Source organism: Lutra lutra, chromosome Y (assembly GCF_902655055.1).
Source record: "Lutra lutra chromosome Y, mLutLut1.2, whole genome shotgun sequence".
Lineage (NCBI taxonomy): Eukaryota > Metazoa > Chordata > Mammalia > Carnivora > Mustelidae > Lutra > Lutra lutra.
The window spans coordinates 167130-193469 of NC_062297.1; the positions used below are offsets into that span (position 1 = coordinate 167130).

Sequence of the window (26340 nt, forward strand, 5' to 3'; positions counted from 1 at the left end):
GTGACCAAAAACAATAATCTTAGGAGAAAAAAATTCAGTTTTTATTTCTATCAGATGTGCATTTACAGATATACAAACAGACACCAACTCTACATCCACAAATATGCCTGTACATACAATGGTAAAGACTTCCCCACACAAAACCCAAGTCAAATTTATCAGTTACAGGATATAAAATTAATAACCAAGTATCAGTTGCATACTACCCACTAGGTAAAGAATGATCCAAAAATGAAATTCAGAAAACAATTCTACTTAAACATTTTTAGGGGGCACCTGGGTGGCTCAGTAATGGTTAACACCTCCACCTTCGGTTCAGGTCATGATCTGAGAGTCCTCAGCAGGGAGCCTGCTTCCCCCTCTCTCTCTGCCTGCCTCTCTACCTACCTAATAAATAAATAAAATCTTTTTAAAAATTTTTAGAAAAATTTACTGAGAATATAAAAGACTTGTATAGAACACCAAATTTTCTTTCTCCATTCATTTGTGAAAGAACATTGTATTTAGCAGTCAATAATTGTTCCCCATCCCGCCTATTATGAATAGTGCTACAGTGAACACAGGATTGCAAATATCTCTTTGAAATCCTGACTGCAAATCTTTTGGATAAATACTCAGAAGTGAGATTACTGTATCCTGCGGTAGCTTTTTTGAAGAAATCTTATATACTGGTTTCCACAGTATCTGCCCCATTTTTGCCATCCCAACAGCATACCACATTCCAATTACTCTCCATCCTAGCCAACATTTCCTTTTAGTTTTTTATTATAGATGTCCACATAGATTTGAATGATATCTCACTATGGTTTTTATTTAAATTTCCCTGATTAATGACAATAAGCATTGTTTCATTACAGGCTGGCCATCTATATGTCTTCAACAGAGAAATTTCTATGCAAACACTTAACCCATTTTAAAACCCAGTTACTAGATTTCTTCTGCTGTTGAGTTACATTTATTCTTTATATATTTGCAAGATTAATCCCTTATTGTATTAAATGGCTTGCAAATATTTTCTCCTATTCTGTTACCTATCTTATCACTCTGTGGATTGTTTCCTTTGCTGTGTAAAAGGGTTTTTTAAAAAAGATTTATTTATTTGAGAGAAAAAGAATGCACATGCATGCACAAGCAGGGGGATGGCAGAGGGAAAAGAATCTCAAACACAAGCAGGGGGATATGCAGAGGCAAAGAATCTCAAGCAGACCACCCTCCCCACCCAGAGCGCAAAGGCCAAAGCTGGCTCAGAAAAAAATGTGAAGATTCAACACCTGACAAAATTTAAAACCGTTTCACAAAATTCAGTTATCTTTCCATGAGAAAAACTTTGTCTCATTATATTAGGTATGTTTCTCATGGAATTAGGTATAGAGGGGATGAGTGATATTTACAAAGGGCCAAAATGCTTTTCACAGCTTCATTCATAATTGCCACAATATGATATCCTTCATAGGGTCAATGTATTAATAAACTTTAGTCCATCTAAACAATAAAATATTATTCAGAGCTAAACAGAACTGAGCTATCAAGCCATGAAGAAATAAAGGAAACTTAAATGCACATTAAATGAAAAAAGCCAATCTGAAAGGGGTAAATATACTATGCTTCCAAATCTGACGTTCTGGAAAAGGCAAAAACTGTAAAATACTCTAGTTATATCACTAAAAGGATTAAAAAGAAAGGCATGCCGACTATAAGTGGCCTAATGATATTAAGATGTTTAAAGGCATTTCAGTATTACACAAAAACACAGGAAACTATTCTAAAATGTCTTATTATAAACATCCACAAACAAAGTTAACAAGTCAGGAAACGACAGACGTTGGCAAAGATGTGGAGAAACAGGAACTCTCTTATATTGCTGATGGGAGCACAAGCTGGCACAACTATTCTGGAACAATATGGAGTCTCCTCAGAACATTGAACACAGAACTACCTTACAACCCAGCAACAGCACTAGTGGGTACTTACCCTAAAGATACAAATCTTTTACAAAAAGATACTTTACAAAAAAGATTTTTTGTAAAGATTTGTTATCTTTAAGGTAAATACCTACTGGTGGTGATCTGAAGGGGCACTGCACCCCAATGTTTATAGCAACAATGTCCACAATAGCCAAATCATGGAAAGGGCCCAAATGTCCATAGACAGAAGAATGGATAAAGATGTGGCATACATATAGCAGTATTACTCAACCATCTAACAAACAAAGCAAAACAAAAACCACAAAATCTTGTCACTTGCAACATCCTGTATGGAACTAGAAGGAATTATGCTAAGGGAAATAACTCAAACAGAGAAAGACAATTATCATTATGATTTCACTAATATGTGGAATTTAAGAAACAAAACAGAATTAGCATAGGGGAAAGGAGAGAAAAATAAAACAAGACAAAATGAGAGAGGGAGACAAACCATAAGAAACACTGAATCATAGGAAACAAATTGAGTGTTGCTGGAGGGAGTCTGGGGGCTGGGATAAATAGGTGATGGACACTAAGGAGGGCATGTGATGTAATGAGCATTCATGTCCCACAGGACTGATGAATCACCAAACTATACCTCTGATACTAATAATACTCTATATGTAAATTAATTGATTTTAAATAAAAAATAAACCTCCACAAACATTTTGTAAAATAAATTAGACATTAATATCAAATGGTAGAAAACTGAAGTAAAGTCATTTCACAGCATGCAAATGATTTAAGTTTAGAGACAAGCCATATTAAAGGACAGCTTCTAGTATTCAGCAAGCAGAGTTTCTGGAGAATTTATTAAATTACAGTGAGTTGAAGGTAGTACAAACACTATACACATATTGAAAACAAACCTCAAATACCTTCATATCTTTTTCACTAAGCAATATTGCAAATACATGTAGTAAGTATAAATATATACATATGATTATATTAAATATATGCAGGAGTATATGCTGAGAAATCATTCAAATGGATTATTTCAATTAAAGCATGAAATTGCCTTATAAAATTCATTTCGCTTAGAGCATGAGGAGGATCTGGTTCTAAGATTTTGTTCTTGTTTAGTTAAAACACTTACCTGGGTTTCATACAAGTGGGCAATATGAAACTGAACTGCAATATGAAATCATGGAAAAGAATTAATTACAGGAGAGTTGACAAAATGTAATAAAAATAAAGAAAATGTAAAATATAAGGAAATGCTAAAACTAAATATTATAAATTTTATTTAGGAGTGTGTCTTTTGTGTTTACTTAAGTAACATGAAAATAAATCTGCTAAAGACCAAAAGCATATAAAGAAAACATTACTGGAAGTCATTATTAAATTACAATGTAATTTTAATTACTTAATGTTAACTCTAGAAAACTTTAACATATTTGGAGCATTAAAAATCAATAAATCAAAAAATCAATAAATGTTATATGAAGCTCAAATAAGCAATAATAACTAAATATATCTTTTAAATGTATATATCATAACACAACATTCGCAAACTTTCACCTTACAAATAAAGTTACTATTTAATAGACATGTTTTTATAAAAGCTGTGCCTTTACAGTAAATCCTAAAAAAGTACTTCCTTATAAGTAATAGATCAGTGTAATACAAATAAGACATGGGGAAATGAGTACTTTTCAGGTTTTTAGCATTAGGCAGCTTTAATTTAAAAAAGAAAAAAAAGTCAAACCACCTAAAAAGCAAGATTATGAAGTAAATACATGTGAAAAATCAAATAAAGTAGAACATTTTTACTTCCCTTTTTTGAGAGTTCTTACTATTGCCCAATTCCCAATCACTGGAGGATTACTGATTCAGTGAAGACCATAATAGTCAATAAAGTAAGATCACAAAATTTAACTAAAATTTAGCTTTGTGCATTTTATGGTTTTCGTTTATTAATGAAAAAAAACAATATTATTTTCTGGGGCGCCTGGGTGGCTCAGTGGGTTAAGGCCTCTGCCTTCGGCTCAGGTCATGGTTCCGGGGTCCTGGGATCAAGCCCCAAGTATGGCTCTCTGCTCAGCGGGGAGCCTGCTTCCCTTCCTCTCTTTCTCTGCCTACTTGTGATCTCTACCTGTCAAATAAATAAATAAATAAATCTTAAAAAAACAACAACAACATTATTTTCTTCTTGCTTTGTCAGTTAGACTCTAAGTAGGAGAACCTGTCAAAATTATATAGAGATTATTTATGTATGTGCATTTTTTTTTTTTTAAGGACAGTCTCACAGTGTGATGAAATCTGCTGGAAGAAAAGTACCAAGATGTTGTCTCTCTCCTTTTCTTCTTACTCAAACTTTCTCTCTCACTGAATACCACAAAGATAAAATTCATTCTAGGAAGCGTGAAAAAAATTCAAATTCTTAAGATTAGCTTTTACATGGGGCGCCTGGGTGTTTCAGTGGGTTAGGCCGCTGCCTTCGGCTCAGGTCATGATCTCGGGTCCTTGGATCGAGTCCCGCGTCGGGCTCTCTGCTCAGCGGGGAGCCTGCTTCCCTCTCTCTCTCTCTCTCTCTCTCTCTCTCTCTGCCTGCCTCTCTGTCTACTTGTGATCTCTCTCTGTGTCAAATAAATAAATGAAATCTTTGGGGAAAAAAAAAAAAGATTAGCTTTTACAGATTCTGATTCAGGGGTGCCTGACTGGCCCAGTTGCTACCATTCTTGGTAAAGGTTCAGGTCAGGTCATTATTCTGGGATCAAGCACCATGCTCAGCAGGGTGTCTGCTTGAGGACTCTCTCCATCTGTTCCCCCACCTGCTGCTCATTCTCTTTCATTCTAATATAAATGAATAAATCTTAAAAAAAAAAAAAAAAAGAAAGATCCTGGTTCAGTCAGCCTGGTTATAAAGGCCTGGAAAACTCTCAGTTAGGAAGTTCCCCACCCTTCTAGTAACTTCTCTATATCCAGGTTGGAGAACACTGCATTAGGTATCCATAAATTCCTTTCCATAAAAAAGAAATTCTCCTCAAAATTCTGTATTTAACTCTAAAACAACTTTTTGGTACAAAAAAGGGTTACACACTGCATGTTAATCCCCTTTCATGAATAAAAATGTTGGGGCGCCTGGGTGGCTCAGTGGGTTAAGCCGCTGCCTTCGGCTCAGGTCATGATCCCAGGGTCCTAGGATCGAGCCCCGCATCGGGCTCTCTGCTCAGCAGGGAGCCTGCTTCCTCCTCTCTCTCTGCCTGCCTCTCTGCCTACTTGTGATCTCTGTCAAATAAATAAATAAAATCTTAAAAAAAAAAAAAAAAGAATAAAAATGTCTTCCCTAGAGAGGACAAACTACTATCACAAGATAACAAAACAAAAAGAAACCAACTAACAGCTATTACTAACAACTAACAGAGAGTCTATTTGTAAGTTATTTTCATTTTTTAGGTTATTTAATTCTGTAATTAAGAGATATTTCAGGGGCACCTGGGTGGCTCAGTGGGTTAAGCCACTGCCTTTGGCTCAGGTCATGATCTTGGGGTCCTGGGATCGAGTCCTACATCAGGCTCTCTGCTCAGCGGGGAGCCTGCTTCCACCTGCCTCTCTGCCTACTTGTGATCTGTCTCTCTTTCTCTCTCTCTGTCAAATAAATAAATAAAATCTTAAAAAGAAAAAGATATTTTATTTCATAGGCTCATTTTACAGGCTAAGAAACTTTACGGGTGAAGATAGTTTATCTAAAGGCTAAAATCTTTATTTTACATGTTCCAATTTTCTTTCTTGATGCCCTTTCTCAAGATAGCTCTTCTTACCATGCCAACTCCAGTTACTACTAATCTCATCTTACATCATTATTGGAAGGAAACTGGATTATAGGTAAAAAGAAATAAGGTAAAGAGACGCGGAAAATCACTATCTCAATTTCCCAAACTTCACATGAATCTAATAAATGGTAAAGAAACCAAAGATTAGCTAACTTGCACCCAAATACCATCTGAACTTCCTCGAGATTATAGTCTCAGATTCCATGTCTCTGGCTCACAACTGTGTAAGATACAGTGTTATCTTTTATAAGGTATTTCATTCTTAAATGTTCTTTGACATTGGCATAAAAATACAACTACAAAAAATGTTCAACCTAGCACTTTTCAATTATACACACTGAAATTTGGACACTGGTGCCAACAACAGTCTTGAAATTTAAACTTTAATTTTTATTAATTACTATACTAGAATATTATTCCAAAGAAAATATATATGACATTCTTCTATCACCTAATTATTTTCAAAAATACTAATGGTACACATTCATTTGCTATTTCTAAAGAAAAAAAATATACACTTATTTAAAGAAACTATACATTTATGATTTACTAACAAAATGAAATAAATTTTCCATTCAGTTTTTAACTTCACTTTGAATTCTTATGATCTTCCCAATTTTACAAGCATAAGAATTTCAAGTCATGCTCTGAGAAATATTCAAATCCTCAACAATATTAACAGAAGGAAAAGAAATCATTTTTCCACTAAAGTAGATAGTTGAACAACCACTACTAGTGATACCACTCAATTAGAAACTAGACATTTCTATTCTTAAGGAAGTAATTGTGTTGATTATCTTTAACAACCCCCACCTTCCCAAATCAATCATGTAAAGTCTTTGACTCAGGCTTGTGCTCCACTCTTATTCTCAACAACTCAAAGACAGAAACAAAAATACAGTAGATTTGAAAAGGTATTTATGGTCATGATTTCCCAAAGAGACAAAAGACTTATTATACTTAGAAATACTTACTTTCAACACTGGACAAAGTACAGGGATTACAGTCAATCAAAGCTAACTGAAAATGCTGTGAGAGAAAAGCAAAAATATTAACACATTAAGCTCAGAGCTCGTAAAATCAACTTTTCTATGTTAGGCTCTGTAAGATCTAACATATAATAATGAAAAGATGTTACACAACTAAAACATAATAGTGAACCAAATAAAATTAATGTCATTCAAAATCTATTATGGAAAGAAAAGTGTTACCAAGTTATTTATTCCCATCAGACAGCTAAAAATGAAAAATGCGAGGGATAAAAAACTTTATTTATCCTGTGTGTAGTACTTCTATTAGATGGAAAACACAAACCTATTTCAGTATTCAAGCAAAAAATTAAGTTACAGAAATATTTAATGACTCATGCTTTATAATTTATTATATAAAAATGGAAAAGTCCAACGGTATCTTTAAGAACATAAATGATTTTTTTAAAAATTATTTCAAAATGAAACTTCAAATTCAGAAACAAGAAAATTCTATGAGAATTATCTTAAAGAATAAAATATATTTGCTTTCACTGATTCTTCCATATCACTGTATTTCAAGACAGTTTAAAGCTGTAATCCCACATCTGTATCAAATGACCCATGTTCGGGGCACCAGGATGGCTCAGTCAGTTAAATATCATCCTGGGTTCCTGGGATAAAGTCACATGTCAGGCCTCCTGCTCAGCAGGGAGTCTGCTTCTCCCTCTCCCCTACCCCACCTCCTGCCTCATTCTCTCTCAAATAAGTAAAATTTTAAAACAAACCATGTTCAATTTCATCTGTGGGCTGATTATACTATCCTTTTAAAAACTATATATTGTGTGTAAAATATGAAGAATCATTCATTAAATGTAATACTAACAATATAGCGCACTACTACTTATTCTATCAAATAAGAATAACGCACAATGTAGATTTGTAACTGTCTAGGGCGCCTGGGTGGCTCAGTGGGTTAAGCCGCTGCCTTCGGCTCGGGTCATGATCTCAGGGTCCTGGGATCGAGTCCCGCATCGGGCTCTCTGCTCAGCGGGGAGCCTGCTTCCCTCTCTCTCTCTCTCTCTCTCTGCCTGCCTCTCTGTCTGCTTGTGATCTCTCTCTGTCAGATAAATAAATAAAATATCTTTAAAAAAAAAAAAGATTTGTAACTGTCTAGACAAATTTATATCTAGTATATCCTGAATAAACATATTACATAAAATACTAATATTACCAATCATGTGCTAATCAGTTAATGCATAACAATATGTAATTTATATTATATGATAAAACAGAATATTTGCTAATATTAATTAATAATATATAATTTACATTATAGGATATCTAATAATACATAATATACTAATTATATACAAGTCATTCATTTATATATTTGTAGATATTAAAAACACAGATAACGTTAATACATGAAAAAACTAATTGTTACTAAAAACACTAGGTTGTAACATCTATTACTTGCCACCATAAACATCACTAACATAAACTGCTCAACAGAAAACAATAAGCACTTGATTTTTTTTTTTAAAGATCTTATTTGTTTATTTGACAGAGACAGAGAGACAGCAAGAGAGGGAACACAAGCAGGGGAGTAGGAGAGGGAGAAACAGGCTTCCCGGTGAGCAGGGAGGGAGACGTGGGCTCAATCCCAGGACCCTGGCTGGGATCATGACCTGAGCAAAAGACAACACTCAATGACTGAGGCACCCAGGTGCCCCAAGCACTTGAATTTTTAAAGTTAAATGAAAAATAAGGCCTGTTGATCATTCTACAAAGTAGTCCCACAAAGTACATTACATTTTAAAGTTCTCATTTATTTTTTAATACTAAAATAATGAATTATAATATCATTACCACAGGACAAATTATTAAAATATCAACTAAAAAATGCTATTCATACATACAATGTGTATATTAAAAAAAAATTGTGAAACATACTGATTATTTCAAGTCTGAAATACCAAGTTGTACAAGTAGTTCAAACACTATCTTCTCCAAGTTTTAAAAACTACTCTTACATGCAGAATTAATGTGGAATTCACTGGAATATGTAACTATGCTTCTTCAAACAGCCTCAGATAATGACCAAAAAAAAAAAAAGGTTTCTGATACTGTAATCAAAATATAGTTGCAAATAGCATCCAAGGCAGAAACACTTAAGAGTGGCAACACAAGCCTGTTAGGCTTGTGCAAGATATGCAGACCAACCTTTCTAACAAACAGTACTTGGAAAACTGGCCATCTACATGGAAAAGAATTAAGCTGAACCCTATCTTACACCATACACAAAAATTAACACAAAATGGATCAAATATGTTAATATAACAAACTATAAAACTGCTAGAAGATATGAAGGAAAATCTTTAGAAACTCTAATTCAGGCAGTAACTTCTCAGCTATGACACTTAAAGGCATACACAACAACAACAAAAAATTAAAATATTCTGCAGATTAAAAAAAGATTACCCATAGAGTGTGAAGAAAACCCATAGACTGAGAGAATCTATTTGCAAATCATAGATCTGATAAGACATTAATATCCAGAGTATATTAAAAAAATCCTATAAAATGGGGCACCTGGGTGGCTCAGTGAAGGTTAAAGCCTCTGCCTTCAGTCCAGGTCACGATCCCAATGTCCTGGGATCAAGCCCTGCATCGGGCTCTGCCTGCCTCTCTGCCTGCTTGTGATCTCTGTCTGCCATATAAATAAATACAATCTTTAAAAAAACAAAACAAGGGGCGCCTGGGTGGCTCAGTGGGTTAAGCCACTGCCTTCGGCTCAGGTCATGATCTCAGGGTCCTGGGATCGAGTCCCACATCGGGCTCTCTGCTCAGCAGGGAGCCTGCTTCCTCCTCTCTCTCTGCCTGCCTCTCTGCCTGCTTGTGATCTCTCTCTGTCAAATAAATAAATGAAATCTTTAAAAAAATAAATAAATTTAAAAATAAATAAATAAATAAACAAAACAAAAACAAAAAAACCTCCTATAATTCAACAGGAGAACAAAGAACCCAATTTAAAAATGAGCAAACAATTTGAGTAAATATTTCTCCAAAGACAAAGCAAATGGTCAATACACATCAGAAAGCACTTAAAATTAGTCATTTCAGAAATGCAAAATAAAATCGCAATGTATTATCAATTCATTTTAAAAAAAGGAAGATTGATAATTTTTTTTTAAATAAAAGGAAAGAAAATGAAGTGCTGGCAATGATGTGAAGATTCTGAAACCTTTGTAAGCTGGTGTGAATGTACATTATACAGGCACTGTAAAAATCCTTACTTTTTCCTTATTTTTTCTTTTAATATTTTTATTTAAGGGGGCGCCTGGGTGGCTCAGTGGGTTAAGCCTCTACCTTCAGCTTGGGTCATGGTCTCAGAGTCCTGGGATCAAGTCCCGCATCAGGCTCTCTGCTCAGCAGGGAGCCTGCTTCCTCCTCTCTCTCTGCCTGCTTCTTTGCCTGCTTGTGATCTCTGTCTGTCAAATAAATAAATAAATTCTTTAAAAATAATAAATAAATAAATAAATAAATAAATAAATATTTTTATTTAACTGAGAGAGAGAGAGATTGAGAAAACAGGTGGGAAGAAGAGCAGAGGGAGAAGCAGACTCCCGGTGAAGGGAGCATTGTCCACAACCACCAAAGTGGAAAAAACAAAATGTCCATCAATATGTGAATGAATAAAAAGACTGTTATATATGCGCAATGTGTACTACTGAGCCAAAAAAAAGAAATGGAACACTGGTATAAGAATACATATAAACCCTAAAAAAATTATGTTTAGTGAAATAAGCCAGACACAAAAGCACAAGTATTGTGTGATTCCACTTATGTTCAGTGAGACAGATAATATTACAGAGGTACCGGGACCTGGGAGACAAAGGAATGAGAACCCACAATTTAATGGCTACAGAATTTTTGTACTATGCTGGAAAACATGGGAAATGAACAGTGGTGACAGTTACAGAACCTTATGAATATACTTAATGTCACTGAATTGTACACCTAAATGATGCACACATTTCAATGTCTAAAATAATTAGTATTGGGGCGCATGGGTGGCTCAGTTCATTGCCTGTCTGCCATCAGCTCAGGTCATAATCCAAGAATCCCAGGATCAAGTGTCTCCCACACTGGGCTCCCAGCTCCACGGGGAGTCTGCTTCTCCCTCTGACTTTCTCCCTTCTCATGCTCTCTCTCACTCTCTCAAATAAATAAATAAAATCTTTTAAAAATAATAAAATAAAATAATTAGTATTATGTATGATACAGTATAATAAAAATAATAATACTTTAATAATTCAAGAGAATACCTGAAAAAAATTAGGCTAACCCATATATAATACATTTCATACGTTTTAAAGCTTTAAAATGTATTCTGGGGACCCCTGGGTGATACAGTCGATTAAACATCAGCCTCTTGGTTTCAGTTCAGGTTATGAACTCAGGATTCTGGGATAAAGCTCCATGTCCGGCTGCAAGCTCAGCAAAGATGCTGCTAAAGTTTCTCTCTCCCTCTTCCTCTGCACTTCCCAGTGTGTGCTCTCTCTCTCTAAAACTAGTAAACCTTTAAAAGAATTATACCTATTATTTCCTGAAATGGGACAAATTATTAACATGAATATGGCCTTTAAACAGTAAATACTTTAGTCATTAATATACCAATATTAAGGATTATTAAGAACAAATAACGCACAGAACCATGGAGACACAGAGGGTATGAAGTTCCAAAAAACCCCGATTTTTAGCAATATTCAATTCTGATCACAATATATTGCACACTGCAGACATGCAACATATAAACACTGGATGAAACTTTGAGGAGATTTACAAACTCTTTATACTATTTCTTACATGTATATTTACTATAATCTGAAAATATAAGGTTAATAATAAACCAAAACTGATATGTGAATTTACTAAAGAAACTTCCAACATTTGTGGCATCTGGGTGGCTCAGTGGGTTAAAGCCTCTGCCTTCAGCTTGGGTTATGATCCCAGGGTCCTGGGATCAAGCCCTGAATCGGGTTCTCTGCTCAGCCGGGGACTGCTTCCCACCCCCACCCTGCCTACTGTGATCTCTGTCAAATGAATAAATAAAATCTTAAAAAAAATTTTTTTTCCAACATTTGAGTAGTTAGAATAGTGTTTCTATTTTCTCATTCTGCAAGCCAAATATGTCTCCTTAATGTGATAACACAGCAAGATGAAACTTTTTTTTTAAGATTTTTATTTATTTATTTGACGGACAGATCACAAGCAGGCAGAGAGAGAGGAAGGGTTGCAGGCTCTCTACCAAGCAGAGAGCCCGACATGGGACTCGATTCCCGGACCCCAGGATCATGACCTGAGTCAAAGGCAGAGGCTTTAACCTTCTGAGCCACCCAGGCACCCAAGACAAAACTATTTTTTCTTTTTTAAGATTTTTTTTTATTTATTTGACAGATCACAAGTAGGCAGAGAGGCAGGCAGAGAGAGACAGGAGGAGGCAGGCTCCCTGCTGAGCAGAGAGCCCAATGCGGCACTCGATCCCAGGACCCTGAGATCATGACCTGAGCCGAAGGCAGAGGCTTTAACCACTGAGCCACCCAGGCGCCCCAAGACAAAACTATTTTAAAATATATGTACTACTAAAAGCAAAACATATTTACTAAATGCTTTCCTTTGCACAGGAAGAATGGCACGACACTCACACTCTATGCTTAATTCTTATTTATCTTGAAACTGGATATTACAATGTAATGTGTGAAAAAGACCTTTCCTAAATGAGACAACAAACTGACCCTAAAAGAATTTAAGATAATAGTATTTCAGTACTCTTATTACAGTAAAATCCCCCAAACCAAAGAGTTGTATATAGTTTAAATCACCCTGCATTTAATCTGAGTAGTCTAGATCTTACAATGAAACCTGTCTTGCAGAAGCAGAAATCCAAACCAAAGACAACATAAAATGTTAAACATTTTCAAACACTGAGAACGTTGAAAACCTTTACACAAAAAACAAAGGCAACAGAGACCAAAAAAAAAAAAAAAAAAAAAATGGACTATATCAAACCACAGCACAGGAAACCAGCAAAATTAAAAGGCAATATACCAAATGAGAAAAAAATATATACAAATCACTTATCAGATAGGTTAACCACCAAAATATATAAAGAACTCATTAAACAGAATTGCAAAAAAGAAAAGAAAAGAAAAAATCTGATTAAAAATAGGCAGAATATCTGCAATGACAACTTTCCAAGAAAGACTAAACATGGCCTACCAGTGATTAAAAAAATACTCAACATTAGTCATCATCAAGGAAATCCAAATCCAAACTATAATGAGATATTACATTACACCTGTCAGAATGGTAGAATCAAGAAAACAAAAAAAAAGTGTTGGCAAAGAGGAATGCACTGCTGGTGGTATTGTAAACTGGTTCAGCCTTTGTGGAGAACAGTATGGAAATTCCTCAAAAAATTAAAAATTCAACTACAATACAATTCAGCAATCCTACCTCTGGGTCCCCCCGCCCCAAAAGAAAACTAAAACACTAACTCAAAAAAGATATATGCACCTCCATGGTCTTAGCAGCATTATATATAGCCAAGAGAGGGAAACACCTTAAGTGTCTATCAGGATAGATGAATTGTTGGGGTTGATTCCACGTTAAAACATGTTAAACCCCTAGGGCCTGCCTGGGCCTACTTAGCCATAGTGACTCCATGTTGCCTAGGTAGACAATTTGTTGGGTAATAAATGCCTCAACAGTTATTGATATCAGTTCCAGGTACCTGTTGCTAAAACACACACCTAAAACAAGGCCATTTTGTTTATATTGGTTCCAGGTAACTATTACTAAAACACACACCTAAAACTAGGCCATTTTGTTGTCTAATAAACACCTCAACAGTTACTAGTACCAGTTCCAGGTAACCGTTACTAAAACACACAGGTAGGAGACATCCAATCAGCCAAAGCCACATATGTAGATGTCTGCGATTGTACCCTATAAAACTAGCCTGTAAGACCACGGGGGCGTCGCTCTCTTCGGAGGCGGCCCTGGCCGGTCAGTCTGACTTCCAATGCTTGGTATAGAATAAAGCTTTACATAACTCTCACTTTGTCTCAGTCTTGTTCCCCTGGCCCATCAGTCTAACGTCTAATGCTTGGCATAGAATAAGGCTTTGCGTAACTTTTTCTCAGTCCCGTTCCTTTGATAACGGACCCAACAGAACGAATAAAGAAAATACTGTATTTAAAAAAAAATACTGTATTTATCAGCATATACATATATACAATGGAAATTAATCCATCACTAAAAATGAAATCCTGCCATTTAACAACATGGATGGACCTAGAGGGTATTGTGTTTTGTGAAGTAAGAAGAAAATCCTATGTTATCATGTATATGGAGAAAATAAAATTTCAAAAAACCCGAATTTAAAAAACAGAAAGCAGGGCGCCTGGGTGGATCAGAGGGTTACGCATCTGCTTTCCGTTCAGGTCATGATCCTGGGATCCTGGGACTGAGCCCCACATCTGGCTCCCTGCTTTGTGGAGAGCCTGCTTCTCCCTCTTCCTCTCCCTGCTGCTCCCCCTGCTTGTGCTCTGTGTCTCTCTGTCAAATAAATAAATACAACTTTAAAAACAAATAGAGCAATCAGAAAAAGACATTTTCTTTAATAAATGATGTTGGGAAAATTGGACAGTAACATGGGAAAGAATGAAACTAGTCAAGTTTCTTAGAGAATACACAAAAACAAGTTTGAAATGGATTAAATCCTAAATGTGAGATATGAAACCATAAAAATCCAAGAAGATAACACAGGCAGTAACCTCCTAGACTACTGGCCATAGCAACATTTTTCTAGGTAAGTTTCCTGAGGGAAGGAAAATAAAATAAAAGCAAAATAACCTACTGGGTCTTCATCAAAATCAAAACCTTCTGGGGGGCACCTGGTTCTATTAAGTATCTTACTCTTAATTTGGCTCTAGTCATGATCTCAGGGTCATGATCCAGAGCCCTGCATGGGTCCTGGGCTGAGCTGGGCTTAGAGCCTGCTTAAGATTTTCTGTCTCCCTCTCCATTTGCCCCTCTCCCAGTCTCTTTCTCTCTCCAAAAAAAAAGCTTTCTGAACAGGAAAGGAAACAATCAAGAAAACTAAAAGGCAACACAATATACTACAGGTGTTGGAGAGGATATGAACAAAAAGGAACCCTCTTGCACTATTGGTAGGAATGCAAACTGCTGCAGCCACTCTGGAAAATAGTACAAAGTGTCCTCAAGTAGTAAAAAACAGAGCTCATCCTATGACCCAGCAATCAGACTACTGGGTTAGAATACAAAAAATATTAACCAAAAGGGATACATGCACCTCTATTTTTATTGTACCTTTTTTTTTTTTTAAATAACAGCCGAGTTAAAAAAGCAAAAACAAACAAACAAAAAAACAGCCCAAGTATGCACCGAGAGACAAATGGAAAATGAAGATGTGGTATACGATACAAGGGAATATTTCTCAGCTATTAAAAAGAATGGAACCTTGCCATTTGCAATGACATGGACTGATCCTAAGAGTATAATGCTAAGTGAAGTAAGTCAGAGAGAGACAAATACCATATGATCTCACTCATACGTAGAATTTGAGAAACAATCAAAGGAAAAAGGAAGAAAGACCAAACTGAGAAACAGACTTTTAACTCTAGAAAACAAAGTGATGGTTACTAGGGCGGAGGAGCCCCCCCTGCCACTGCTGTGTGAGAATGGGTGCTGGATGGTTGAAACAGGTCATATGGATTAAGGAGTGCAGCTGTGATGGACACCAGGTGTTGTATGGAAGTACTAAATCACCATACAACTGAAACTAACAGATAACTCTATATGTTAACTATATTGAAATTAAACAATTTTTAAAATTTAATAAAAATAAATAATTTTTCAAAAAGCTCAAAGATACAGAAAACAAACTGGTGACTGCCAGTGGCAAAGGGTGGGGAATGAGCAAAATGAGTGCTGGGGGCCAAAAGATACAACTTCCAGTCTGTGAAGTCTTAAATAAGTCAGTCAGTCTTGAGAGGTAACATATAACACAGCAACTGTAGTGAAAAATTCTGTACTGTATATCTAAAGGTTGCTTTAAAAAAATAGAACTTAGTGGCACCTGGATGGCTCAGTCAGTGAAGCGTCTGCCCTTGGATCAGGTCATGATCCCAGGGTTTTCAGATCGAGCCCCACATCAGGCTCCCTGCTCAGCAGGAAGCCTGCTTCTCCCTCTCCCACTCTCCCTGCTTCTATTCCCTCTCTCACTGTGTCTCTGTCAAATAAATAAATAAAATCTTAAAAAAAAAAAAAAAAACTTAAAAAGTTCTCATCACAAGAAAAAAAATGTTTTTCCTATGTATGATGATACTTGTTAACCAAACTTACTCTTGTGATCATTTAGCAATATATACAAATATCAAATCACATTGTACATCTGAATTGTGTACATACACTATACATATAATGCTATATATCATGTCTCAATTTTTTTTTTTTAAGATTTTATTTATTTATTTGAGAGAGAGAGAAAGTATGAGAAGGGGGAGGGTCAGAGGGAGAAGCAGACTCCCTGCCAAGCAGGGAGCCTGATGCGGGACTCGATCCCAGGACTCCAGGATCATGACCTGAGCTGAAGGCAGTCGCTTAACCAACTGAGCCACCCAGGCGCCCTCAATTTTTTGAACTAATAACTAAAGTGTTGAAGTGAGGAAATCGTGGAAAACTGGTTGGTTTTTTGAGACTATTTTACATAATAATTAGTCACTGAAAATGAATGAAAGCAATGCCTGGCTGGCTGACTCAGTAGAACACGTGAGTCCTGATCTTAGGGTCTAGTATTTGAGTCCAAGGGCATAGCTTACTTAAAAATGCAGAAAAAGAAACTTCAAAAAGCAAGCCCACTTATTTCCATTGTACACAGTGTATATTCCTTTAACAGCAATCTCGATGCACAACACATGACCCAAACTTGAGTTGGTGAGAAAGCCTTAGATTTGCTCCATCGCCAGAAGGACACGTGGCCTATCATCCATTCTGTTTTGTTTCCTACCAGGAAAGACGGATCTTCTAGTTTAAAATACACACAGCCTTCCCATTCATTAATCAAAGTAGTAAATTTCAATATCCTACCAGCTACCAAGAATGAGAGCAAAGAACCATGGAACTTGTTTCTCCATTAAAAAAATGGTATAAATGGGGTACCTGGGAGACTCAGTCAACTGAGCATATGCTTTCAGCTCAGGTCATAATCTCGGGTCCTGGGATTGAGTTCTGCATTGGGCTCCCTGCTCAGCAGGGTGTCTGCTTCTCCCTCTCCCTCAACCTCTCTCCTTGTTTATGCTCTCTTTCTCTCTTCCACTCAAATAAAAATAGTATCTTCAAAGAAAAAAAAAAAAAACCTGGTACAACTAAATCATCTGAATCAAAAACTTCAAAAACTGACTAAATATATTAAAAGTCTAAACTTCTAAAATACATACAGTAACAGTACATCTATTTGTCATGCCTGCCATAATTCTGATTCTAACACTGCCAACTGCTTGCTAAATTCACTAATATATAAGGAGATTTATTTGTTTTTTCTTCAACCTGTTATATTTGTTTTGAATATGTTATATTGGTCTTCCTGGTTTGGAAAACAAACAAAAGTCCTGAAATTACACCCTTTAAAAACATACACATGAGAATAAAAGTCTCCATAGGTAACCAAATACTTGTGGAAGACGTTAAAGTCATATAAAAACTCTCACATAAAAAAACAGTTAAATACCACCAACAAAGAAGGTCAACACTATGCCACTAAAGGGAATGTGACAAAAACTATACACATTCTGCCTTCTTTTCCAGGATCTAATTCTCAATGTAGTTCCATGCCAATCCTCAAATGAATTCACTACACCTCCGAAGAGTGGTCTTTCTGAAACAAAATATCTAGTTACGTTTTTCTCAAGCTTGACATTTTTATAGGACTACTGCATTACTCCCAAATAAAAATGAGTTATCTTTTCAAAATTATTTTTATTAATATAGACTGTATTATTTGCCCCAGGGGTACAGGTCTGTGAATGATCAGTCTGACACATTTCACAGCACTCACCACAGCACATACCCTCCACGATGTCTATAACCCAACCACCTTATTCCTATCCCCCCAACCCCAGAACACTCCATTTGTTTCCTGAGATTAAGAGTCTCCTATGGTTTGTCACCCTCCCAATTCCATCTTGTTAAAAATGAGTTATCTTTATCAAAATGTTCACACTGAAGTCCTAGCCATAAAGTAAACCTCAAACATTGGGCTGTATATCTCTCCTAAACAGTAGAAAGTTCCTGGCATACCAGGTAGCTCAGTTGGTTAACTGTCCAACTCTTGGTTTTGGCTCAGGTCACGATCTCAGAAGCCCCACATGGGGCTCTGATGTCAGAGTGCTGTTCCAGCTTGAATATTCTCCCCCCACCCACCCGCTATCCACCCCTGTGGACAGCAGGGTGCTGTGGAAAGTTTCTGATTTTCCTCTACCAAATTTCCTCTGAACAATACATGTTTTTCTCTACTTCCTCATTCCCTTCTTGTCTGGCTATCAAACATCAGTTAGTAAATTTTTCAGAAGTTAAAAATTAAACAATTATTTTGGGGAAAAGTATCGATTAAGCTAATAGAAACAGATACTATTTCATTAATAATGTTCATGCAGGCTTCTACTAAAATAGCACTTTATATTGTTAAGCCTAGAAAACCAAACACTGCCAAAACATAATTGAAAGTCTGTATTAAAGGTATTTATTTCAAAATGCAAAAGAGGTTGTTTGAAGTACCACACTCCAATTATACCATAACTTGTGGTATGGTGTGAACCAAACTAATGCCATCTTGAACAAATCTGCTATGATGAGCACTCTGTAACATAAAGCCTTCTTGACTATAACAGACACCAAACCACATTCTTTCCTTTGTTTAACCACACCCTTAGGTATACCTTCTGTCATAATGTTCCTGATCTGCCATAATTATAGGACTGTGACACACATTTATTCTGAAATTTATTCTATCACACAATATTCTTCCTTAAGCATTTTTCCCAACTTCTAAGGCTATAAAAGCAGGTCTTAGGAGAGGTGGAGTTGCAGAGCTCTACTGACCTTGAGACTGCCCAAGATAAACTTCTGTCCCTAAGTCTTCTTAATAAACCATTTTTTATCAAGCTAGACCTTGTTGGGGTTTTTCTTAGGTCTTTGGCCTTTGAAAATAATTCTGCATACACCTTCCTCTCACACAACAAGCATTCAGGAAATAACTAGTAGAAAAGCAAATAAAGCTAGCAGTGCTTTATTTTTCATTACAATCTGATGAATACATACATTGCTTAAATGTCACCATTTTTAATACATGTGAAATTTACAATGAAATTATTTTCAGTCTTTTGACAAACAGAAATACTTCTAAATTATATGAATCTATAATGAATTAGAGATTACAATATGCTAATAATTTGAATTCTGTATGAAACTCTTGTGTATGCTCTGAAAATACAGTAGCAAAGACAAAGTAATCTGGAATACCTACCAAAATTAAGGAGTTTATTCAGACTATAAACCCCGTAACTACCTTCTTCATCAAGAAAGCCTTACCACAAAAATATTTTTTTTTAAAGACTTTATTTATTTGACAGAGAGAGAGATCACAAGGAGGCAGAAAGGCAGGCAGAGAGAGGGGGAGGGCAAGCGGGCTCCCTGCTGAACAGAAAGGCAGATGCGGGGCTCGATCTCAGGATCCTGAGATCATGACCCAAACCAAAGGCAGAGGCTTAACCCACGGGAGCCACCCAAGTGCCCCCCAAAATAATAATTTAGTAATAACAACAACAATGAACTGCTAAATAAACAATCTGCCTACTGATGCAGTAGAAAGTGTGAACTACATAAAAGCTAAAGGATTAAATTCCAGATTATGATTTAATATAAAACACTACAAATGAGATTATGAAATATAATCATATGAATATATAGGAGAAATATTCTGATGATAATATTTTACCTATAAAATAATCTGTGTTAACTGCAATATAAACAATTTCAACTGAATTTCAACTGTGAAGCAGATCTAAAATTCTGATTTAAGAAGAATTTATTTTTATTTTTATTTTTTTTAAGATTTTACTTATTTATTTGTCTCAGAGAGAGAGGGAGAGAGAGCAAGCACAGGCAGACAGAATGGCAGGCAGAGGGAGAGAGAGAAGCAGGCTCCCTGCAGAGCAAGGAGCCCGATGTGGGACTCGATCCCAGGACACTAGGATCATGACCTGACCCAAAGGCAGCTGCCCAACCAACTGAGCCACCCAGCCGTCCCTAAGAAGAATTTTTTAATGATCTTTTCCCTTCTAGCAAAGAGGCAATACATCACATTTTTCAGTGCAAATTATAATTCAGAAGCTCATGAAACTGCTAGCGCCAATTTAATGTTAAAACCTGTTTAACTGGGGCGCCTGGGTGGCTCAGTGGGTTAGGCCACTGCCTTCGGCTCAGGTCATGATCCCAGGTCCTGGGTTCGAGCCCCACATCGGGCTTTCTGCTCAGCAGGGAGCCTGCTTCCTTCTCTCTCTCTGCCTGCCTCTCTGCTTACTTGTGATTTCTCTCTGTCAAATAAATAAATAAAATCTTAAAAAAAAAAAAAAAAAAACCTGTTTAACAGGCCTATTGGGCCCTATTGGGGCCTGCTTAGGCAGAGCAACTCCATATTGCCTAGGTAGACATACTGTTGTTTACATCCATGGACTTCATTCTGGGAATAAACGCCCCAGCAGTTTCTGGGAGTAAACACTTTAACAATAGAAGCCACGTACCTTGAGGTCTGTGGTTATGCCCTATAAAAACCAGCCTGTGAGATCGGGATGGGGTCTTTGAAGGCGGCCCTGGCTGGTCAGTCTGACTTCTAATGCTTTGCACAGAATAAAGCTTTGCATAACTTTCACTTTGTTTAAGTCTCCTTCCTTTGATAATGGACCCCAACAGAAACAACTTCTATTCCTGTTATATACATCTTCCAAAATTTAACAATCATGAAACAGAGGATGAGAATATTTCACATCTGTAAAACATCCTCAACAAATCATCAATTTATGTGGAGAGCCTGCTTTTCCCTCTCTTCCACGTTCATGCTCCCTCTCTGTGTTCCTATTTCTATCTTTCTCTCTCTCTCTCAAATAAATAAAATCTTTTAAAAAAAAATCTTCAGGTGCGCCTGGGTGTCTCAACTGGTTAAGCCTTTGCCTTCAGCTCAGGTCATGATCCTGGAATCCCGGGGTTGAGCCTCACATCAGGTTGTCTACTCAGTGGGGAGTCGGTTCTACCTCTGCCATTCCCTCTGCTTGGGCTCTCTCTCACTCTATTTCTCTCTCAAATAAATAAAATCTTTAAAAAGAAATTCATTAACTTAAATTATATTTCCATTAAAAAATACTCATGCATAGGAAATTTAGAGACCTTGAATTCATTTCTTCACTGAAAGGTAACTTAACTACAGCTTCATAGGATAAGCTGTTGCAAAATGCTACTAAAATGGCATCTGAACAAAACTGAATTTTTTTCAATTCAAGAAGATGAATACTTTAAATATCTCCATTACTGGGACACATGGTTGGTTCAGTTGGTTAAGCAACTGCCTTTGGCTCAGGTCATGATGCTGGAGTCCGGGCGTCGAATTTCACATCGGGCTCCCTGTTCAGTGGGGAATCTGCTTCTCCCTCTGCCCCTCACCACTCTCATGCTCCCTCTCTCTCTCAAATATATAAATAAAATCTTAAATAAATAAATAAATAAATAAATAAATAAATATCTCCATTTCCATTCCACCATCGTTACACTAGTTTTCTCCCTACATATGAACATAGGAGAGAGAATATACTTCTTTCATGCCTGGTAAATATCCTTAATCAAAGATGGAAAAGTCGAAAGAAAAGACAGAAAGAAAAGATGGATCCTTGATTTCATATCTGAACAACTGAATCATTAATGCTTAAGTCTAGACATGAACTAGTCATGAAATGAGCTAGTGTTTACCATTATGACATAAACTAGTGTTTACCATTATTTCAACAAAGTGGACCTGGGACTTAAGTTTCTACACTAATATATTACACTATAAAATACCACAGTGTTATTAGAGAGGTTACATACCTGGCTAGACTGGGTTAAAGTACTACAGCCCAACTTAGGAAAATTAACGACCTCCTAAAGGGAGATTTTCATTCTGATTCATATCATCATTCATTTAAAAATGCTAAGTAATTATATCATAATATACATAAATTTCTCCTCCTGAATTTAACTTACTGATGGTTAAAATGGTCCCACAACAGACAAGCCGTATTTCTATTAAAAGAGTAAAGTTAAAAAGCAAAGGCCAGGATGAAATAAAAATGAAATAACATATAAAGACTAATGGTCAAAAACATCCCAATATTCTATTTTTCACACAGATGAGATTAGCACCAGAAAGCTGTTAGAAGGGGCTCCTGGGTGGCTCAGTGGGTTAAAGCCGCTGCCTTCGGCTCAGGTCATGATCTCAGGGTCCTGGGATCGAGCCCCGCATCGGGCTCTCTGCTCAGTGGGGAGCCTGCTTCCTCCTCTCCCTCTGCCTGCCTCTCTGCCTACTTGTGACCTCTGTCTGTCAAATAAATAAATAAAAAATCTTTAAAAAAAAAAAAAAAAAAAAGAAAGCTGTCAGAAGCTTTAACAAAGGAAAGAAGTATACAGAAAAAGTTGCATGTATCTAAGACATTTTTATTAAAATCAACATCATGTGAAGGTTTGGAACTCCCTACCTAAGGCTAAGGAAATAAAGGCACATACAGGACATTTTTTCTTATGCATCAGTTAAATAAAACTACTTTCACCAGCTGGTGAACATTATCTAAAGCTGCTCAGTGTAAATAAGGGATATTGTAAGTATTGCCAAATCACTAAATCATGGCTCAGCTTTAATTTAAAACGGATCTTAGTAGTACTAACTACTGTATTATTATTATTCAGTTTATCTTCTCTTCACTAACTTTATATACACATTCCATATTTAAGAGAAAAAGTGCTTTTCTCGGTTTTCTTCTAGACTCCCAATGTTATTTCCAGAACACCTATGAAACAACTCTCCAAAAAACAAGCAAAAAAACCTCCACCTGTGATATAACATGTTGCCAAAAAATAACACCGTATTAATTTTGTGCTATATGACATATTTGCATTTTTGATATATTAATATACATACTGTGAATGTCAAGAAGGGGTTAAAATCTTCGAATCGTCACAGCCATACTTACATTTTAATTCCACTAAATTCCCATAATATACAGTCTGATAAATGCCTCTCTAAACATGAAAGTGATGTATGTGATTCCACTCTCTACATCTGCTGCATTTTAACCTTGGACTTATTCCTTAGCAATACTATGTAATTTAAATTCTTTAGTTTACCAGCAATGGCTCTTATGTTCTTGACCGAATATTTGTGCGCTCAGTACCATTCTTTTTTAAGTTCCTAAAATGCAGAGACAACTAAATTCATTACTTTAAACATCTGAAGAATCAAGGCAGTGAAAGAATACAGAGCATAATAAGGGATTAATTCAGATGTCCACTGTGCAAACACTGTACTTTCAGAGAAATGTCTGGCCCTTGATCAAATCCTGAGAGATAATCTCTAAATTCTTGGAAGAGGGGCAACGGGGTGGCTCAGTCGATTAGGTGTCCTGATCCCAGGGTTTCTGGGTAGAGCCCCATGTTGGGTTCCCCGCTCAGTGGAAAATATGCTTGTCCCTCTGCCTCTGCCCTTTCCCTGCTCGTGCTCTCTCTCTCAAATAAATAAAATCTTTTGAAAAACATGAAAATAAATAAAAAAGAAAAATAAAATAAATCCTTGGAATATCCTAAAGTGTGCCCTTCTATACCCAGAGCCTTGAGTCATCCATATGATTTATGAGACCATTACTTTTGCTGAGGGCCTGAGGCCACATGCTATCAGTCTGACCTTAGAAGGAGCTGCTGTTGACTGAGTTAAGTAAGGTCAGCCAGGTATGCTCTCCATATCCGCATTATCAATGCCCAAGATTACACACGTAATGTGGGAAACAAAGGCAGAAGAAAAGTTATTAAATTTCCTTACTACCTAGAGCCCCCTGACAAGTCCTTGAAACAGGGAGAGTAACCTTCCTCTATTGGCTCCACTGCCTTCACCTTAATACTCTGCTAAGGGCAAAAGGCAGTCCTAGCCTGGCTGATCCCCTTTAAGCCTACCTTAACATATAAAAATTCCTTTGGAAACTTCCTTTATCTCTAAACCCTCCAAGATGTGTGCTGCAATCATCCGGAAGCATACAGCCCACCGATACACATCTGAAGGGTCTCATGACTAAGGTTTTATTAGATAACTTTGCTTCCAAAATTCCTCAGAGACTTATGCTATCCCTAACCCTCTCCCAACTTTCAAGTATATAACGGGCCACTTCTCAAAATCCCAGAGCAGCTCTTTCTGCCCACGGGTCCTGTCCTGATGTTTAATAAACCACCATTTTGCACCAAAGATGTCTCAAGAATCCTTTCTTGGTTGTCAGCTCCAGACTCCACTCCACTCACTCATATTCTAAAACTTCGTCACACATACAATGGAAAAGAAAAAAAAAAACTTAGAAAGGGTTGGATAAACGATCCAGGGTTGGGAATCCTGTTATGTTATCACACATCTTTACAGGGAAAATTGAATATTATTCACATGATTCTGCAATGGGACAGGATAAACAGGACTCTTGTCTCTCCTGGACTCCATCTTTTTGTACTTTCTTCTTTGATAATTTTAACCTGTATTCTTTAACTGTAATAAACCAGCCATAAATACAACTGTTTTCTGAGTCCACTGACTTCTAGAAAATCACTGACATTAAGGGTGGTTTACGGGATTCCTAATCACATACAGTTTTTATTTTTTTATTTTTATTCTTTATAAATTTTTTGAAGATTTTATTTATTTATTTGACAGAGAGACACAGCAAGACAGAGAACACAAGCAGTGGATGGAAAGAAGGAGAAGCAGGATTCCATGGCCAGGGACGGTGGCTTGAGCTGAAGACTGCTGCCTAACAATTGAGCCACCCAGGTGACCCCCAATACAATTTTGAAATAACGTCTATTTAGCATCTGCATGTTAGTGAGCTCAGAGTAAGTCCTGCCATATGCAATACACACACACACACACACACACACACACACACGAACCACCTTTGCAACCAAGATATTCTATAATAGAATTATATCAGGAAAAGAGCAAACATTCAAAATGGTCACATTCACAAAATCTGTTGTTTTTCCCCAGAAACCTGAATTCTTTCAAAGAGCAATGCTTTTGTTTTGCAAAGAAACTCTAATCCCATTAAGAACCTCAGAAAACATAAAATGATAGCATAAACACTGAAACTGGAAAATCATAAGTTTTGACAAATCGTATTTACATTAGAATTAAGGTGTTTAACAATAATGTATATTGTTTTTTCCAGTGATACTTTTACTCAAAAACTAGCAGTCTCAACAGATAAGAATCTCTTATTGAATTTTGCTCTGACAGGTGTTTTGCCATTAGCTAGAAGTGGAGACATTTCTAATCAATCTCAAATAAAGGCTAGCAAAAGATTACTGGCACAGCATCGATAACCAACTTCTCTTTGTCTTTATAATGGCCAGCATTTTACACGCGCAAATGAATAAAAACCATGTTCCATAATAACAAACCTTAGGATTAAACATTTTTAAAGATAAAGTAAAAACAAACCAAGTAAACAAAATCTAAAACACTAAACATTTATCTAGCAAATCTTACCATCAAATACCCTGAAATTCAACCCTTTTTAACCCTTTAGGTTTCTATCCTAAATGCATTCATTTTTTAAGTGGTAGTGTAATACCAACATTTTTCAGTACTGTTAACATTTAACACACACACACACAAACACACACACGGAATAGTGAGTATCCAAAAAAAACCCAAGATACCTACCTTTAAACTAGATTCATAGTCTGTGTTCACTTTGAACATAAGCCCAAGTCGTAAATGAATTTCCTTGGCTCGACAAAAACTGGGATCGACATAAAGCACCTCCTGAAATGCTTTAATTGCCCTAAAAAACAAAGACAAAAAGAATCTAAGGTTCTAATATTTACATGTACTTTTCCTGGCAGTCCAGGAAACATTCTGGTTACACAATTTTAACAGAAATTACAACTTTATAAAAACATTACTAACGACCATTTTAAAGTTAGAAATAGGTATGGAGGGGCGCCTGGGTGGCTCAGTGGGTTAAGCCGCTGCCTTCGGCTCAGGTCATGATCTCAGGGTCCAAGGATCGAGCCCCGCATCCGGCTCTCTGCTCATCAGGGAGCCTGCTTCCCCCTCTCTCTCTGCTTGCCTCTCTGCCTACTTGTGATCTCTCTCTGTCAAATAAATAAATAAAATCTTTAAAAAAAAAAAAAAAGAAATAGGTATGGAATCTCAGTCGATTTTTTTTCCTCAAAATTTACAAATCATTCAACAATTTTTAAAGGGTT

The 26340-nt window shown here is 36.5% G+C and overlaps 1 protein-coding gene across 4 annotated transcripts in view; it reads right to left on the minus strand.

Moving 5' to 3' along the window:
• Positions 1-26340, minus strand: part of LOC125092595 (lysine-specific demethylase 6A-like) — a 172952-nt gene that overhangs the window by 69566 nt on the left and 77046 nt on the right. For all 4 annotated transcript variants that reach the window (XM_047716962.1, XM_047716961.1, XM_047716963.1 and 1 more), the window contains exons 6-8: positions 25793-25913; positions 6715-6769; positions 3061-3095 (exon numbers count right to left, since the gene is read on the minus strand). In XM_047716962.1, coding sequence (XP_047572918.1) covers positions 3061-3095; positions 6715-6769; positions 25793-25913 — 211 coding nt within the window. The remainder of the gene's footprint in view (positions 1-3060; positions 3096-6714; positions 6770-25792; positions 25914-26340) is intronic.